The 16475-nt window shown below is 38.6% G+C and overlaps 2 protein-coding genes and 1 long non-coding RNA gene across 15 annotated transcripts; 2 read left to right on the top strand and 1 right to left on the bottom strand.

Moving 5' to 3' along the window:
• The first annotated feature begins 486 nt into the window (after nucleotides 1–486).
• On the top strand, nucleotides 487–9562 carry LOC131314359 (alpha-glucan phosphorylase, H isozyme). 5 transcript variants are annotated; one of them, XM_058342938.1, is made up of 16 exons: nucleotides 487–933; nucleotides 1564–1814; nucleotides 2262–2441; nucleotides 3321–3497; nucleotides 3580–3665; nucleotides 4701–4890; nucleotides 5212–5304; nucleotides 5474–5658; nucleotides 5782–5899; nucleotides 5987–6115; nucleotides 6427–6645; nucleotides 6752–6955; nucleotides 7498–7656; nucleotides 8076–8339; nucleotides 8850–9040; nucleotides 9235–9562. In XM_058342938.1, exons 2-16 carry the CDS (start codon nucleotides 1593–1595, stop codon nucleotides 9359–9361), a joined length of 2544 nt encoding a protein of 847 aa, XP_058198921.1. In that variant the 5' UTR covers nucleotides 487–933; nucleotides 1564–1592; the 3' UTR covers nucleotides 9362–9562. The 5 variants fall into 5 exon arrangements, with proteins under 5 accessions (XP_058198921.1, XP_058198922.1, XP_058198923.1 ...); XM_058342939.1 differs by having other exon boundaries at nucleotides 573–933; nucleotides 1504–1814; XM_058342940.1 differs by having other exon boundaries at nucleotides 923–1062.
• Nucleotides 9563–11407: 1845 nt separating this feature from the next.
• Nucleotides 11408–14788, bottom strand: LOC131314361 (serine/arginine-rich splicing factor SR45a). Of its 9 annotated transcripts, none has more exons than XM_058342948.1 (8): nucleotides 14652–14788; nucleotides 14049–14068; nucleotides 13855–13941; nucleotides 13596–13704; nucleotides 12977–13126; nucleotides 12722–12819; nucleotides 12465–12528; nucleotides 12116–12251 (listed from the first exon to the last, which is right to left on the bottom strand). In XM_058342948.1, the coding sequence occupies exons 2-7, from the start codon at nucleotides 14066–14068 to the stop codon at nucleotides 12477–12479; spliced, it is 516 nt and encodes a 171-aa protein (XP_058198931.1). In that variant the 5' UTR covers nucleotides 14652–14788; the 3' UTR covers nucleotides 12116–12251; nucleotides 12465–12476. The 9 variants fall into 9 exon arrangements, 7 of the variants coding, with proteins under 7 accessions (XP_058198928.1, XP_058198927.1, XP_058198929.1 ...); XM_058342951.1 differs by having other exon boundaries at nucleotides 12151–12236; nucleotides 12722–12804; XM_058342950.1 differs by having other exon boundaries at nucleotides 12151–12236; nucleotides 12722–12807.
• LOC131314363 (uncharacterized) lies at nucleotides 13133–13743 on the top strand. The gene is made up of 2 exons (XR_009196353.1): nucleotides 13133–13486; nucleotides 13569–13743. It is a non-coding gene; the product is annotated as an uncharacterized LOC131314363 (long non-coding RNA).
• Nucleotides 14789–16475: the final 1687 nt, after the last annotated feature.

Below are 16475 nucleotides of genomic sequence, written 5' to 3' on the forward strand. Positions count from 1 at the left end.
TCAGATTACAGGATTTTGAAACTATACTGATGTTTTAGCTACACAATTTGTGCGGTCATGGCCATGGTGAAATTCAAACGTCAGTTTTATTCTTTGATTTAATCTAAAATTGAAATCTGTTAGACATGGTTCTTCAAAGTAAATTGTACAAAAAAGCTAAAACCACCGACGGGCTGAGCATAGACTAGAATGCGGGACCTATTTTGGATTTCGTACTGATAATCTGAGCCGTTCAATAATTTTAAGTGTTGGTGCTCGATGAAATCTCTCTTCTTTTTTTCCATTTGGCAGGACAAACCCTGTTCTTTGTTGGAGTTTTAGAGAGTAATAAAAAGCCCAAGGAAGGGAAAAATGACTCGACGGTCAGGGTGCACGAGTCATGCCCGTTCCAATCATACTGTTGCATTGATTGCCAATTGCTATCGTATTCGTATCGTAGTGCGGGCCTTTCAAATCAACTAGCGCCGCACCATTCACCGATCTCGACGTGCCATGTGGAGTGGACGCTCTCTTTCTCTCTCTCTCTCACTCCATCACTCCCACACCCCTTCCATGTGATCCTCATAGGCTCATAGTACTTCCAATCCAATCGCTTCACTTCCCAAAACCTGCCTTCTTCTTCTTCTTCTTCTCTCTCTCTCTCTCTCTCTCTCTCTCTCTCTGATATTTTTCGTTTCTCTCTCTGCATCCATCCTATCATCTTCACCAGAATCAGCGCCACACACTTCCCCAAGCGCCTTTCCTCTCTGTCGCTTTGTCCTTTTTTTATTTCTCTCACGCTAGAAATCGTTGCCATACGACTGATACGAATATTCCACCGTCCATTTCCCTCTCTTTTGGAACATTCATGTAACAAATATCTTCGCAATTCGCAGCCAGCTTCTCATTTTCATTATTTAGTCGACCAAATATCTTCACATCTTCTACAATTTGGTAATCTCTCTCTCTCTCTCTCTCTCTCTCTCTCTCTCTCTCTCTCTCTCTCTCACTGATTTGAGCTTGAAGAGTTCGTCTTAAAGATCTCAACTCGAACAATCGTACCCAAAGAGTCTTCACACTGAAGTAATATTCATTTCTAGGTTATCTATATATAGCTATTAAACCTCCTTTGCTGAAGAGCAGCGTGAAATCCTCAATAACAAAAAAAATCAATTGATAATATGTTAGTCCAATTCAATCGTTGTGCAATTTCTTAAAAATTTATGATCCCACCTGCTTTGTTCTCGATATGACATTCAAATTCTCCTTCACTCGGACCAAAATAGTGATCATCCAAAGAGTTGTCAGTAGCTTCAAACTCTCAATTTAGTTCATTCCATTTTGTATTTCATTTGGATTGTTTATCATGAGAAATGCAGCAAATGCTATATGTGGCCTGATTTTCCTCTTTTATGTCATTATGTAGTTGGATAATTGTAATTGGTTCTATGTTTGAAATTAAAAAAATCGTGCATAAAAATATGGAGTTCTAAATAAATTTTCGCTTTTTATTTCATTGTGCAGGCTAGCAGCCCTCTTTGTGTATTATTCTGGTTGTTTGAGATTCATTTTTTTATTTTGTAGCTTCGTAGAAGCTGGTAAAAGTACTAGATATGGCGACTACAGCAGATGCTAATGGTAATAAAAAGTCTGGTCTTTCTGCTAAATCTACAAAAATTCTGGCTGTTGCGCACCCGATGGCCAAAGAACCGACAGAGATAGCTTCCAACATCAGTTACCATGCCCAATACAGTCCTCATTTTTCTCCTTTCAAGTTTGAGCCAGAACAAGCATTCTATGCGACGGCAGAGAGTCTTCGTGATCGTCTGATTCAAGTAAGATTTAGTAGTTCTACTATGTATGGTTCTGTGTTTGATGAACTGTATCTAGCCTAGCATTTATTGTTTCTTTGCTAATATGGATGTGAGGTCAGCTGAATACATAGTTTTCACACATATCTGGCTTGAATAGTTTTCACAAATATCTGGCTTGAATAGATGTGGCATGCTCATGATAGAACTTAAAACTACTATATGCACAATAATTGATACATGAAAATGTAGTTTTGGTACTGAAACTATGGCTACACGGTCACATGGAATGCAGGAGGTGAAAAAGTAAATATTAAAGAAGGCAGTGATATGATCCTAAACTCTGAGAAATCTAAACAGAGTCTTAGTTTGGAAAAGAGGTGAATTAGTACAAAAGCTAGATTACGTCCAGTTATTTAAATGCTGCAGCTGAAATGGTGGAAGTGTTTTGTCTGACAATTGCTTTTGCAGCAATGGAATGAGACCTATCTTCATTTTCACGTATCCGATCCGAAGCAAACATACTATTTGTCCATGGAGTATCTCCAAGGACGAGCATTGACTAATGCAATTGGAAACCTGGATGTTCGAGATGCTTATACTGATGCTTTGAATAAGCTGGGCCATGAACTTGAGGAAGTTGTTGAGCAGGTCGGTTGATTTCGTAAAATCCTTCTTGTAATTTAGCATTTGTTTTGAAGGCTTTCTTCATGATAACAAAGTAGATTTCCCCATGGAGGTCTTTGAATTTATATATTGTACCAAGCAAGCTAGCTACTTCACTTGATTTCATGTTGGATGCTGATGACAATGTTTTTGCTCATAGAACTTGAGAAATTCACTTTTGTTTGCATTTTATTTTAATAGAAGTTGTTTCTGTAGAATTCTGTTGCACTATCTTTTGCGTTCCATTACATTCTAACACGGTGAGTTTCTACATTCTTTTGCACCTATTGAAGCCTTTCCCCTTTTGCAAAACAGAAATATTTAGTCTATAGTTTTGGGCTTCTTTTATCATTTAACCTGCCTTTAGTCTGTAACCATTAAGTTCCTGTGAGCAGATTGTTGATTATCACCTATGAAGCACTGACACTTTTAAAGGTCGATGTATTGCAACGTCGGACACAGGGACACGTATGAGACACGGCTAGGGATACGGGAGGACACTGATAGGGACATGGCGGGGGGTAAAAGTGTAATTTTTTTAAATGAGGGTCAAACTGTAATTTTCTTAAAATTCTGGGTCAAACTGTAATTTTTTTTAAAATTTTCAGGGGTCAAACTGTAATCTTTCAATAGGGTTGTATTGAACTTATAGATGTTTTGTTTTGTTTGAATAGTATTGGAACTATGGATTTTTCGTTTTGTCCACATTTTGTCATTTTTATTTGGAAAAAAATTGAAAAATATATAAACAAATAAATAAATATACATGTGGCGAGTCTCCCACCGTGTCCGTATCCCCATTTTTTTAAAATTTCCGTGTCCATGTTCTTGCATCATAGATTATCACCAATAAATTTGTTGCAGGAGAAAGATGCAGCTCTGGGAAACGGAGGACTGGGAAGACTTGCGTCATGCTTTCTTGACTCTATGGCAACATTGAATTTGCCTGCATGGGGATATGGTTTGAGGTACAGGTATGGGCTGTTCAAGCAGCGCTTTGGCAAGGAGGGTCAAGAAGAAGTGGCTGAAGACTGGCTTGAGGTTTGATTTCACCTGATAATCCTATTAAATATTGTTTATACAATGGGATGGTAATAATCCTTATTTTTGTGAAAATTCGCAGAAGTTTAGCCCTTGGGAAGTTGTCAGACATGACATCGTGTTCCCTGTCAAATTTTTTGGTAGCGTTGAAGTCCAACCCACTGGATCGTAAGTGTGCCCTAACCATATTCATAGCCTAATTACATTCACAACAAAAGATTTTTGTAAACCAACCAAACCTAGCCTTATGTCCCAATCAATTGGGTCAGCTACATGAATCATTTTTCTCCATTGAGCTCTATCAAGGGCCATTTGTTCACTCAAACCCATTAGACTCGTATCTTTGAGCACAACAGCATCTAATGTCAATTTAGGTCTTTTCCTCCCCGTAGCGTTGCTACCCAAGACTATCCTATCCGCTCTCTTAACTATTGCATCTCCAGATCTACGGTAGATATGTCCAAACCACCTTAGCCTATTTTTCTTCAACTTCTTCTCTATAGGTGCTACACCTACCATCTCACGAACCGTTTCATTTCTAATCCTATCTCGTCTAGTCTTACCACATATCCACCTCAACATTCTCATTTCCGCTTTACTCATCTTGCTCACATGTTGTTTCTTAATAGGCCAACATTCTGTCCCGTAAAGCATCACTGGTCTTATGACATTTCTATAAAAAAAAATTCCTTCAATTTTATGGGTACCCTCTTGTCACATATTACACCAGTAGCGCTCCTCCACTTGGATCCTATGGGTCATATCATCGGCAATCTCTCCATCTTTATTAACAATCGAGCCTAAATACCTAAAATGGTCACTCTTTGGTATCTCTTGGTCTTGGATCATCACTCTTTCTTCATGCGCATTGCTGGTACCACTAAACTTGCACGCCATATACTCAGTTTTGCTCCTATTTATCCGAAAACCCTTTGACTCTAATGCTTCCCTCCACTAAACTTGCACAACATAAGATTTTGTAAACATTCGTCTGAAATATATTACCATTCCGAAGAATAAAGGAAACTTAGGATGGGGCTCTTTGCATCTATTGGCACCTGCCTGTTGCCATAGCTCTAGGTTTGCCATAGCTCTAGGTTATAGAATGCCACCATGACTTTTAGATTAAGTGCAATTTTGGAATTGCATGAGGTTAATCAGACTTCTTGACGAGCTGACGCTTTCTTTTTTATTGTATTACAGGCGGAAATGGGTAGGTGGGGAGGTTGTACAAGCTCTAGCATATGACGTGCCCATTCCAGGATACAAAACCAAGAACACTATTAGTCTTCGTCTCTGGGAAGCCAAAGCTGGTGCTGAAGACTTCAACCTCTTCCAATTTAATGATGGACAGTATGAATCAGCTGCGCAGCTCCATTCCAGAGCTCAGCAGGTTGGTTATTCCATCCCATCTGAAGGAGAGTGAACTAAACATTCTTGCAAAAACACAACTCATGACATACTACCATGGCCCCTCGCATTCTTGGGGTCTGAAATGTTACTGACTCATGAGAATTGAAAATTGTTTGGGGAAACTGTAGTTTGGTCTTCATTTTGAGCTGTAATTGGGAAAAGGAAATGGTTGAGCTGATAAAAACTTGTGAAAGAGAAAACCGTTGATGATAAAAGTATTACTTCCTGTATCAGAACTGCATTCTTTCTCAACAATGTTTTACCTATTGCTAGAAAAGTGATATGGAGTTGTGCTTTGCAGATTTGTGCTGTTTTATATCCTGGAGATGCCACAGAAAGTGGAAAGCTACTACGATTGAAGCAACAATTTTTCTTGTGCAGTGCATCACTTCAGGTTGGCTTAAATTTTCGGTTTTTTGTTTGGGGTTCCCATCCTTCTTCAAAGCTACGTTTGTTACCTTATTTAAGTTGTTTGAGGTCATACCAAAGTCCTCAAGTATTGTATTGTGCAGTCACAGTTGTTACTTTACCATACTATTTTCTAATCGTTGGATCCATCTCAGGACATTATTTTTAGATTCAAGGAGAGAAAAGATGGAAAGGGTTCGCGGCAGTGGTCCGAGTTCTCCAGTAAGGTTGCAGTGCAACTGAATGATACACATCCAACTCTCTCAATTCCAGAGCTGATGCGATTACTAATGGATGATGAAGGACTTGGATGGGATGAAGCTTGGGATGTGACAACAAGGTACAGTTATTTTTTATTTTCCATTGGGTTGCTTCATTGGGTGCATTCTATTTCTTAGCACAAACTTTCTTTTTGCTGCTATGACTAGTTCTAATGAGTGTTAAAAAGTGAAATTTGAACCAGGACGATTTCTTATACAAATCACACTGTCCTTCCTGAGGCACTGGAGAAATGGTCACAAGCTGTGATGTGGAAACTTCTTCCTCGCCATATGGAAATCATTGAAGAAATCGATAAGAGGGTTTGTTCGTCGCCTGTCTTGTCTTTTCTTCTTATATCCCACATCTTGCTTTATTTTCTCTGAATAAGAAATAGGTACTTCTTGCAGTTTATGGCAATGATAAAGTCAACACAGCCAGACCTCGAGAGCAAGATTTCCAACATGTGCATCTTGGATAACAATCCCCAAAAACCAGTTGTGCGCATGGCTAATTTATGTGTGGTGTCATCACATACGGTATGAATCCATCTTGTGGAGATAAACAAAAATATACATGTATCCCCTGCATCGAAATCTCCTTTGAGACTTGCATAAAATTGCATTAAACTCTCATACTGTTACTTAAGCGGGGAACATCTCCATTGGGAGTCTCGACTCTCTCTTCGTCTTGTTATACTCAAATTATCATGTTAGTTTGAGATCTTTGTTGAGATTCTGCTCTCATGTTAAGTCTTTGATTAGCCAATCCTTTTCTACCTCCTTTCAGATGTTAATTAGTTCCATTTGGATATGAGAAAGTGACTTCTTGTTGTCCCTTACATCTGCAGGTCAATGGTGTTGCCCAGCTACACAGTGACATTTTAAAGGCCGAATTGTTTGCAGACTATGTCTCTGTATGGCCTACCAAATTCCAGAATAAAACAAATGGCATTACTCCTCGTAGATGGCTCCGATTTTGCAGTCCCGAGCTCAGCAATATCATCACCAAGTGGTTAAAAACAGATCAATGGGTGACCAACCTTGACCTACTTACGGATCTTCGGCAAGTATGTACCTGAGATATTTTTAGAGCTTGTCACTATCACATCTGTTTGTTGACTAATTTGTGTGAATAATATTGGTGTATCCCTACTGATCTCTCTACTCCAACAGTTTGCTGATGATGCAGACTTGCAAGCTGAGTGGAAATCAGCCAAGATGGCTAACAAGGAGCGATTAGCTCGGTACATACAGCAAGTGACAGGTGTAAGCATTGACCCAAATAGCCTCTTTGACATACAGGTCAAGCGGATCCATGAATATAAAAGACAGCTGCTAAATATTCTGTATGCGGTCTATAGGTACAAGAACTTGAAGGTATGGCAAATGTCCTCTTGTGAGCCATTTAATTGTGCAATGTTCATGCTTCACTAGTTCTACATCACTCTTATTTTATGAAAACAAATTCATGACGCTTACCTACGAACGCCAAGTATATTCTCTACATATAACCTGACTATAGAAGATATAGCTATGTTCTGAATAAGTTTACAGAGCTAACATTTCTGTATTGTCATGCCAGAACTAATTATAGCCGGGTTGTGGATTTTCCTATTTCTCGTCTTTACAATGCACCTAACCATGTTGAGATGTAATAACTGCACTTCCAGCAGTTCCTTCGCTATAGTAATCTACTTTGCTTACTTTATTAGGTGTGTAACTGTAAAAAAACTGCAACTATTTTCTAACATAGATATTTCCATCTCATAAGGGACAACAACTTCTGCCTAAGAAGTTTAACATGTCATACGAGCATTTAATGTCAATGTAGTTCGGCTTCAAACTGTACCTTTTGAGTGGGGAGAAAATATTTTTCGGATTGACACATTAACAAATTCCTTGAAACGGATCTGTGACAGGTGATGAGCCCTGAAGAGCGGAAAAATACAACACCTCGCACCATAATGATTGGAGGAAAAGCATTTGCGACTTATACCAATGCAAAAAGAATAGTCAAGCTAGTGAATGATGTTGGTGCTGTCGTCAATACTGACCTCGAGGTCAACAGCTATTTGAAGGTAAATATTCAGTACAAATGTTTCTTAGGTGCTACAATTTACCAACTGCTGGTGAGCGTCGAGTAAATTTCGACATACTAAGTTCTTTTGTCTTTTTCTCCCATTCTATCACACGCAGAGCTGTGCCGCGATTTTTCCAATTATAGAAACCTGAAGTACGCTTTTGGTACACCAACATATATTGACTTAAAATGCTACCTTCTGTAATATTTCACACTTCAACTTTTGCTATGCAATGCCTCTCCTAATCAAATCTTGCCATGGCTGACTATGTTGCATTGGATATTACAAGCAGCATGTCTTGTATGTCTTGGTCTTGCACATCTTGGCATGCTATCAGCCCCATAATATACTGTCAGAATGCATATATTCTTTTCTTTTCATGCTAACTGCATTTTGTAATCGCCAAATTTTTTCAGGTAGTTTTTGTTCCAAACTACAATGTATCTGTAGCAGAGATACTTATACCAGGAAGCGAGCTATCACAACATATTAGCACGGCGGGTATGGAGGCAAGTGGCACAAGCAACATGAAGTTTGCACTCAATGGATGTCTCATCATAGGAACATTAGATGGGGCCAATGTTGAAATCAGGGAGGAAATTGGAGAGGAGAATTTCTTCCTCTTTGGCGCAACAGCAGATGAAGTTCCTAGGCTCCGCAAGGAAAGAGAAAATGGCCTGGTAATAAGTTGTGGTCCCTTTGGGTAATTGAACAAATACATTTTTCATTTTAAAGCCACAATTACTGATTCTTTGGATCATGTGATCACGGGAGATTACCTTTTTCCCTCCCACCTTATCTTTTTTATTTTCAAAGAAATAAGAAAATATTGGAGATGTTTTTTGGCCAAGTATGATGAGTATCTGAAAACATGAGTAACATGGGTGAAAAATAAGGTGAAGCAAAGACACTTCTAGATGCATAGTAAAGTGAGTAAAGTATTCGATTAAGTTCATCTGATAAGATCATGTTGCACTTAGCTTGTATAGGTAGTCTCTTCTAATTTGATAACAATCTCTGCCATAGACCTATCCATCTAATGACATAGTTATATTTAGTTCCTCAGTTGCCCGTTCATCAAGAATTTAGTCAAATGCACCCTCTTTTGTAAGGTGAACCGACATGTTTTGTTGTATGCGTCTTCGCATTTGTACACTGGTATAATATTCTTGTTGTTGCTCGTTATACAGTTCAAACCAGATCCTCGGTTTGAAGAAGCCAAGCAATTCATAAGAAGTGGAGCATTTGGCAGCTATGATTACAATCCACTCCTTGAGTCGTTGGAAGGAAACTCAGGTTACGGTCGTGGCGATTATTTTCTTGTTGGCCAGGACTTCCCAAGCTACATGGATGCTCAGGAAAGAGTAGACGAGGCTTACAAGTAAGAGTTTTCCATAGTTGGGTTTAGTGACCAGTTGAAACCCTGTAGATGACTTTTTGTTCATGACAAATGCGATAGTTTTAAGTTTGTTTCATCAAGCAACTAGTTTAGTTATGGTTCATTGCTGCTGTATTTAACCGACATTTCAATTGACCTTCCATTTTGAAGCTTGGTACCCTTTCTTATGTTTGCAGGGATAGGAAAAGATGGACAAAGATGTCAATATTGAGCACCGCCGGGAGTGGCAAATTCAGCAGTGACCGGACGATTTCTCAGTATGCAAAGGAAATTTGGAACATAGAGGAGTGCCGAGTACCATAATCTGCAACCGAAATCCCATCGTCTTATACCATCCATTTGTTTTTCTTTCATGACGATGTGCTTTAAAACACAGATATAAATGAAACGAAAGAAAAAACAGAAACACTCCGCTGGGCATTAATAAGTTGTATTTGCATTTTGTACAATTTGTGATGGTGTCACAGAGGCACCAGTTTTATTATCATCTTATTGCTTGCTGAAGAGTTCTTGATTTCTGTTATAATAGTGCAGCTTTCCTCTTGTTTGATTCTGGGCATAACCCTATCAATTAGTAAGGGTAGAAAAATCGTGCCTGATGGCTCCTTTTTCGGCACAATTAGTTCTATGTCCACAGCCCCATTTAGAGGTGTCCAATGAGCCGGAGCGCGGCACAGGCATGGTATTGACCAGCACCGGCATGGGTAAGAGCACAACACAAGCGTAATTTTTTTTTTTTTTTTGGTTGAAAATACTAATAAGAAACATCCAAAACAAAACTTTATGTCAATTGTATACCTTATTACATGCTTCTCAGCTTCTCACATGGTTTAACAAAAACGACAGTTGTCCCCGTCTGCCTAAAGGATTCGGAAGATGTATGTCTTGGGCTGATGATAAAAAAAAGCCGCACGTCTTGGACTTTAAAACTAACAAAGGGATGATATTACTGAATTACTGAATATTTTCCAAATTTAGATTGAGATAGTGACTGAAAAATGAGTAGAGAGTCAAAAGCCCAATGATTCGTGGAAAAGTATTATATTCATTTTCATTTTTTTTTTTGTTTGGTTTTAAGACACGCAAATGATTGATGGTTAAGTTAGTGTCAACCTAGTTAAAATGTAATTAAAATGTAAATATAGTGATGCATTTCTTATTTATAATTACATTCATTGCATTACAAAGTTTACTTATTAATAAAATATTTTGTACCTTTCGAACATGTAAATTTTAATTTTATGACCTCCGTCCGCATTTGTTGCTCCATTTTTGAAATCTATGCCAGTTTTAATTGTTTATATCTTTTAATGTATATGTATAATAAATTTCATGATTTTGAGAATTTTGTATAATAAAACTAATTGAAATCTAAAGATCCATATTGAATACTCCCTCCGTCCCTTTTTAAATGTCCTACTTCGTAACTCCAACTTATTAAAAAAACATCATCATTATACCTTTCACATCAACTTTTTCCTCCACTTTTCCTACTTACCCATCATCATTACACTTTTTACTCACTAACTTTTCAAAATGAAATCTACTTTTAGGGACAAAATAGACAATGTACCAACTTTTACCCACTAACTTTACCAAATGGACACTTATTAAAGGACAGCCCAAAATGGAATACTGGACTATAATAAAGGAACGGAGGGAGTATTTTTTTTAGATCAATAATGAAAGATATAAACAATCAAAAATAACATAGACTTAAAAAAGTGGACCAACAAATGCAGATGATGGACTGAGTAATTACTTGACCTTTTTTCCACTTCAAAAAAAATGATGGCAGTTTTTTTAAAAACATTTTCTAGTTTCACAAGGCCTGATTGTGCACGGGCATGAGAATAGGCACACACAACACGAGTTGTTGTGGGCCGTTGACCAGGCCGGCCCAAGAAAATAAATAGGCTCGGCCGGTGGCACATTAAACACCTCTATAGCACCATAAAAAAGCATGGCACATTAGACACCTCTAGCACCATACACCGAATGGAGCATTAGCATCGCCTAACTCTGCTACTAAGAAATATACTATCATGCACAAGCTCGTTCCACTAGAATAGACATACCACAGTATACACCATTCGAAAAAATTACTAGCGAACCCTTCTTCAGAGCCATCTCCAATGATGACTTCTGAAACTAGCAACAAACTAACGGAAGCCCAATGTCACATCAGTAACAAAGCATGAAAGGCAAGAAGGGTGGAGTGCAGTTAGTGCTTCCTTTATACTCCCATGAACATGGGCATGATTCGATTTCGTAAACACCCATCCCTCTCCCCAAGTCCCCTAGAATAGAATAAATTAAGATTAACGAATGGCCAAAAAAAACGAAGCATGAAATGAAGAGCCTCCCGGTGGAATACAGGATATTGGAACCGCATAAAAACATAACATAGGTTCATCTGAATGAACAATAAGCTACTACAGTCAAATGTTCTTAAAAGACAGCTCCGACAATTAAGAACTAGGAAACTCGAATCCTCATGATGAAGGTGAGGCAGACGTCGGAGTAACAGACCTTGAAACAGATCTTGAATATGGACTCTTACTAGGGCTCCTAGAATAGCTTCTAGAAGAATACCCGTCCTGATCGTATCCATGCCTGTGTGAAGACCCAGGATATGCACTCCTCCGCAATCTCCTCCTTGGACTGGGAGAAACACTACGAGAATAACTCCTCCTTGAGCTCCTCCTATAGACAAGAGAAATGCTACGAGAATAACTCCTCCTCCTTGAGCTCCTCCTATAGACAGGAGAAATGCTACGAGAGTAACTTCTCCTCGAGCGCCTGGGAGAAATACTGGGTGAATAGCTCCTCCTCATACTTCTCCTTGGCCTAGGTGAGACACTGCGCGAATAGTTCCTCCTCGACCCCCTCCTCACCCTTGGTGAAATGCTCCGGGAAGCTGGCCGATGGCGGCGGCTTCTCCGATAGTAATAGTTATCTGGTGAATATTGGCGGTGCCTGGACCCGTAAGGAGAGTCGGACCGCTCACGCCTGCTAATGGGTGACCTGCCGTAAGGAGAGCTAGATCGTGAATAGGACCTTCCCCGTCTGTAGCGACCATAGTAAGGAGAGGGTGATCTGGTTCTCTCTCGTTCAGAAGAGTATTGAGGAGAACGGCTCCGAGAGTAGGGAGAGTAACTAGGAGATCGACGTCGCGCTACAACAGCGAAAACTATCACATGTTAGCTTGGCATGTTTGCTGGCTAATAATATGACAGTTCTTGCTAAAACCACTCTTTTAGAACTCTTTCCCAGGGGTGTGCCATGGTAGGGTCAACACAACCCATGTGAGAGAGTTTTAGAGTGAGTGCGTGTGTGTCTCTCTTCTCCTATTCCAAACAAGCAAGATGAAATACGCCATTCGAAGAAGGAATTACTATCTTACCGCTTACTGTTCTCAGCCCAAGATACCTTCCTGGAGTTGGTGTCCGACCTCTACGCCTCTTAGCCTGCAAAATATAAACTAGGAATGAGGTCACAAGAATCCAAATCCAAACAGAGCAATACAAAGTCTACACTCTACACCATGCTTCCATGAATAGAAACGGAAACAGAAAAGCCAAAGTTGATAATTAGAAATCGAATGAGAAAATGGGCCAAATCTAAATCATCAAACAAAGAGAGAAATGCAGGGCATACAACCCTCTGAAATAATAGTCTGATATTTGCTTGTTGAGTTTGATTTGATTGATTAGTTGAATTGACTTTGGTGAAGAGCTGCCAACCTGCTGCCAAAAAAACTTCAGGCGCAGAAGCAAATGACTTACAAACACAAAGTACGAAAAGCAAATCATGTACGCTGTGTTGCACAATTCAAGTTCATACAACAAAATAGAATCGGATTTCATATTAATTGCATATTAATGGCGAGGCAAAAATAAATCATTATATTCATACCCTCTCCACCGTAATAACACGGCCTTCCAGAACAGATCGATCCAGATATTTGACACAACGATCAGCCTCCTCAACAGTTGACATCGTCACAAAACCAAATCCACGAGTTTCTCTTGTCCATGGATCAATCACAAGATGAATATCCTCCACCTGAAAAATTCAAAACTCCTATCAGCTAGCATGAAAAGAATGAAATTCAAACTTATCGCAGCCCCTAATATTGGGAGAATCAACACTACAACCACCACCAGATTGCTTCACCAAATGCATAATATGGCAATACTAAAAGAATTCTCCACCCACCATATCCTAATCATAGAAGGGATTCTGTGCATGGCTAAATCAACACATCAAATGAAGGGGAGTGAAAGCAGAAGCAGCAATGGGTGTGATTACGCATCTAAACAACTAGATATTCAAATCCACGATACATACTCGCACCAAACAGAAATTAACTTAACATGGGATCAAGTGTCTGTGCATATGCATTGAAAAGAGAGACGGGGAGGTGTACATACTCGCACCAAACAGAAATTAACTTAACATGGGATCAAGTGTGTGCTGAATATGCATTGAAAAGAGAGACGGGGAGGTGCAGATAAACATACTCCAGACATACCTTTCCCTCATTTGAGAAATGCTTCTCAAGGTCTCTCTTTGAAACCCGGGCTGATAATCCCGTCACATAGAGATTGTTTCCAGGATTCTCAATACTTGCGTCCCGGCTCCTGCATGCCATGACACGATCAGACAAGGAAACCCACTCATCAAGAAAAAAGATAACGATTTACACAAAATCGTGACAGATCAACAAAACAGACACTAAAAAATGGAAAACATAACAAGTATAGAAATTTAATTAGGCCATGAGGTAGCACCGTGATCGGCTCCTGGAAATTGACCTTGACCTTGACACCGCCCTTGGGTCTGACCGTCTTTCATATGGCGAAGGAGAACGAGAATACCTAAAATAAGTGAAGCAAACGAACAATTATACTAGAGACAAGAAACAAAGAGATGCACGCGCAAAATACCAAAACTCCGTGATTTCTACAAATGAGCGTAGACGCACCTTGAACTCTTGGAGTACATCTGCACAAAACATCAAAAGAAAAAACTTAGTGCAAAGACAATAATAATATGATGAAACGCCAAGTAAATACTTACGCCAAAACAACAAACCGAATTCAATAAAAATTTACTTCAATAGATTCAAATTATGCAGAAAACAGAGTCAGGACGATCAACCAGAATGAAAAACTGTTTCTTGTCGATCAGATCAAAACCTTTTGGCGCCAACGAACCATAATAACAAGAGATTTCCGAGACAAACTTGACGTTCAACAAGAATTAATTAAAGCAGATCGTCAACAGAAATTCTACTAACTAAGATTAAGCGATGGGAATCACAAATTCGTAACAGCCAGCCACAAACCCTTGAAAAGATAAATAAGTTAAACAACGACAAATAAGTTCAACTCCGCCGAATTACAAGAGAAATAGGGGCGCTACACGCTAATTAGACGCCTATCCAACAAAAAATCAAGATTTTACGCAATTCATGAAAATTAATATCCTGCCGAATCGCAGTAAGGCATACAAACAACAGAATAATTGGATGCCTGTCCAACAAAAATCAAGGTTTTTAAACAATTCATGAGGATCAAGGACTTACCAGGCCGAATCGCCACCGAAAATCGAGTTGAAGATCGACCTACAATTTTACTCTCTTTCTCTCTCTATATCTGGCGATCTCGATCTCACGCAACTGACGCAAGTTGAAGAACAGTACGCGGAGGAGAGAGGGTTTATATACCGTGAGTCAGACGAATTAGATTCTGGAGGGCCGGACGCGAAATTTTTTATTAGATTCCGGTTTATCCTGTCTTGGCTTCCGGAGTTTTTAATTTTCTCTCTCTCTTCATTATTATTATCTCTATTATATACTAAAAAATAGAAGTGTGTGGGGACGAATTGTTAAAAATGTTTAGATTCAATTGATCCAAAGGCTGTAGTGCATCCTTTCACTTTCCGGTTAAGTGTCCACAATTTTTACCTAAATCACACAACTGTCATATCATTCCAATTGGGATACGTAGTACCGTAGGCACGGAGTCACTTTTGAGAGTTTATGTAACTTTTTAATTGATTGGAGTATATTGTAATTTATAATATTTTATGTAATTTTAAATTTATTGTATTATAAAATTAATTAAAATTTATCAAACAAAATTATATTTATTATTAATTTAAAGATATTACTAGTTTTTTATTCGGTTAAAATACAACGATGAACTATTAAATTGAGGCAGAAAGAGTACAACTCCAACAAGGAATTACTTGGTGTGCATCAGTGCGTTTCACGGTTTGTTTTATGGAAAAGGAAAAAAATCTCTCTTATTATTTGGTTTGAAGAAAAAGAGGAGAGAAAATAACAATTTCACGTTTCATGAACATTGTAGGGAGGTGCTAAGGCCATCTCCAATAAGCTGACAATAACTTAACTCACACAATTGGGTTCCATTTTTTACATTTTTGTGTCATATAACAACACAATTTAACTCCATTATTGGAGATGGCCTAATGCCAAAACTATTTTTGTCTGTGCCAAAACTATAATGCATAAAACTTTTGTATCATGTGTAAGGTTTTTATGCACTAAAATTCCGACACAAACAAATATTTTTTTATTTTTATTAATTGTTCTCAACGCTTTCGAAAGTTGGTGGTGCCTTGATGATTTTTCTATCAAAAAGTAAAAAGGTTTTGGGGTACGCCATACATACATTTGTGCTGGAACGGTGGAACCTTTTTTTAAAACAAATTTTTTTAGGATCCCCAATAAGGCTGATGAGGGGCTTGATAAATTTTTGCAGGATCTACTGGTAGGGATTTGATCAAATTTTCGATTAATTTTCAGACAAATAGTTGAATGAAGAATTGATTTAATTTCTACTAGGAATATCCAACTGAGTTGCTTTTTTATAGGAATCTCTAAAAAAATATTTTAAACAAATTTAGTGTCTTGAAGATGTCTTTCATAGTTGGTGTGCCAAATGATGTATTCATAGTTGGACTGTAAATCGAGTCAAAAAAAAATAAAAATAGTTGGACTGTAAAGCACGAGCTGTGGAGAAACGGAAACACAGTTGAAAATTCATACCCAACGGTTCGGTTGACCAATGAACGGTTCACACGGGTTGCCGGTTTGACTGATTTTACTGGTTTTTCTGAAAAATAGTTGTTCTATGGGTAATCCGGACTATCGCGGGTCTTAACCGGCCACTTCGGTGTTGTTTTTGAAACATTAATTGTAACCAATGTTGTGAGAGAGAGTAGAACTCGCCCTAGTAGGCTTTGTGATGATGGTAACCTCACAAGAACACCTCTCAATCGAAAATTGAGAATTCCACAGCAGATAAGGAACCCCCTATGATCACTACGGTAACCTTTGTGCTCAAGGGAAAAAAAAACACCCCTACAAAATAATAGGACATAC

Source organism: Rhododendron vialii, chromosome 13a, assembly GCF_030253575.1.
Source record: "Rhododendron vialii isolate Sample 1 chromosome 13a, ASM3025357v1".
Classification (NCBI taxonomy): domain Eukaryota; kingdom Viridiplantae; phylum Streptophyta; class Magnoliopsida; order Ericales; family Ericaceae; genus Rhododendron; species Rhododendron vialii.

Excerpts from the sequence above, each read along its gene's own strand:
- LOC131314359 (XM_058342938.1), top strand. The coding sequence starts at position 1,593 with ATGGCGACTACAGCAGATGCTAATGGTAATAAAAAGTCTGGTCTTTCT. Across the intron at positions 3,498-3,579 it reads TGGCTGAAGACTGGCTTGAG|AAGTTTAGCCCTTGGGAAGT; the intron begins GTTTGATTTCAC and ends GAAAATTCGCAG. Across the intron at positions 7,657-8,075 it reads AGGTCAACAGCTATTTGAAG|GTAGTTTTTGTTCCAAACTA; the intron begins GTAAATATTCAG and ends AAATTTTTTCAG.
- LOC131314361 (XM_058342944.1), bottom strand. The coding sequence starts at position 14,068 with ATGTACTCCAAGAGTTCAAG. Across the intron at positions 13,705-13,854 it reads ATTTCCAGGAGCCGATCACG|GAGCCGGGACGCAAGTATTG; the intron begins GTGCTACCTCAT and ends CATGGCATGCAG. Across the intron at positions 12,529-12,976 it reads GTGTTATTACGGTGGAGAGG|GCTAAGAGGCGTAGAGGTCG; the intron begins GTATGAATATAA and ends TATATTTTGCAG.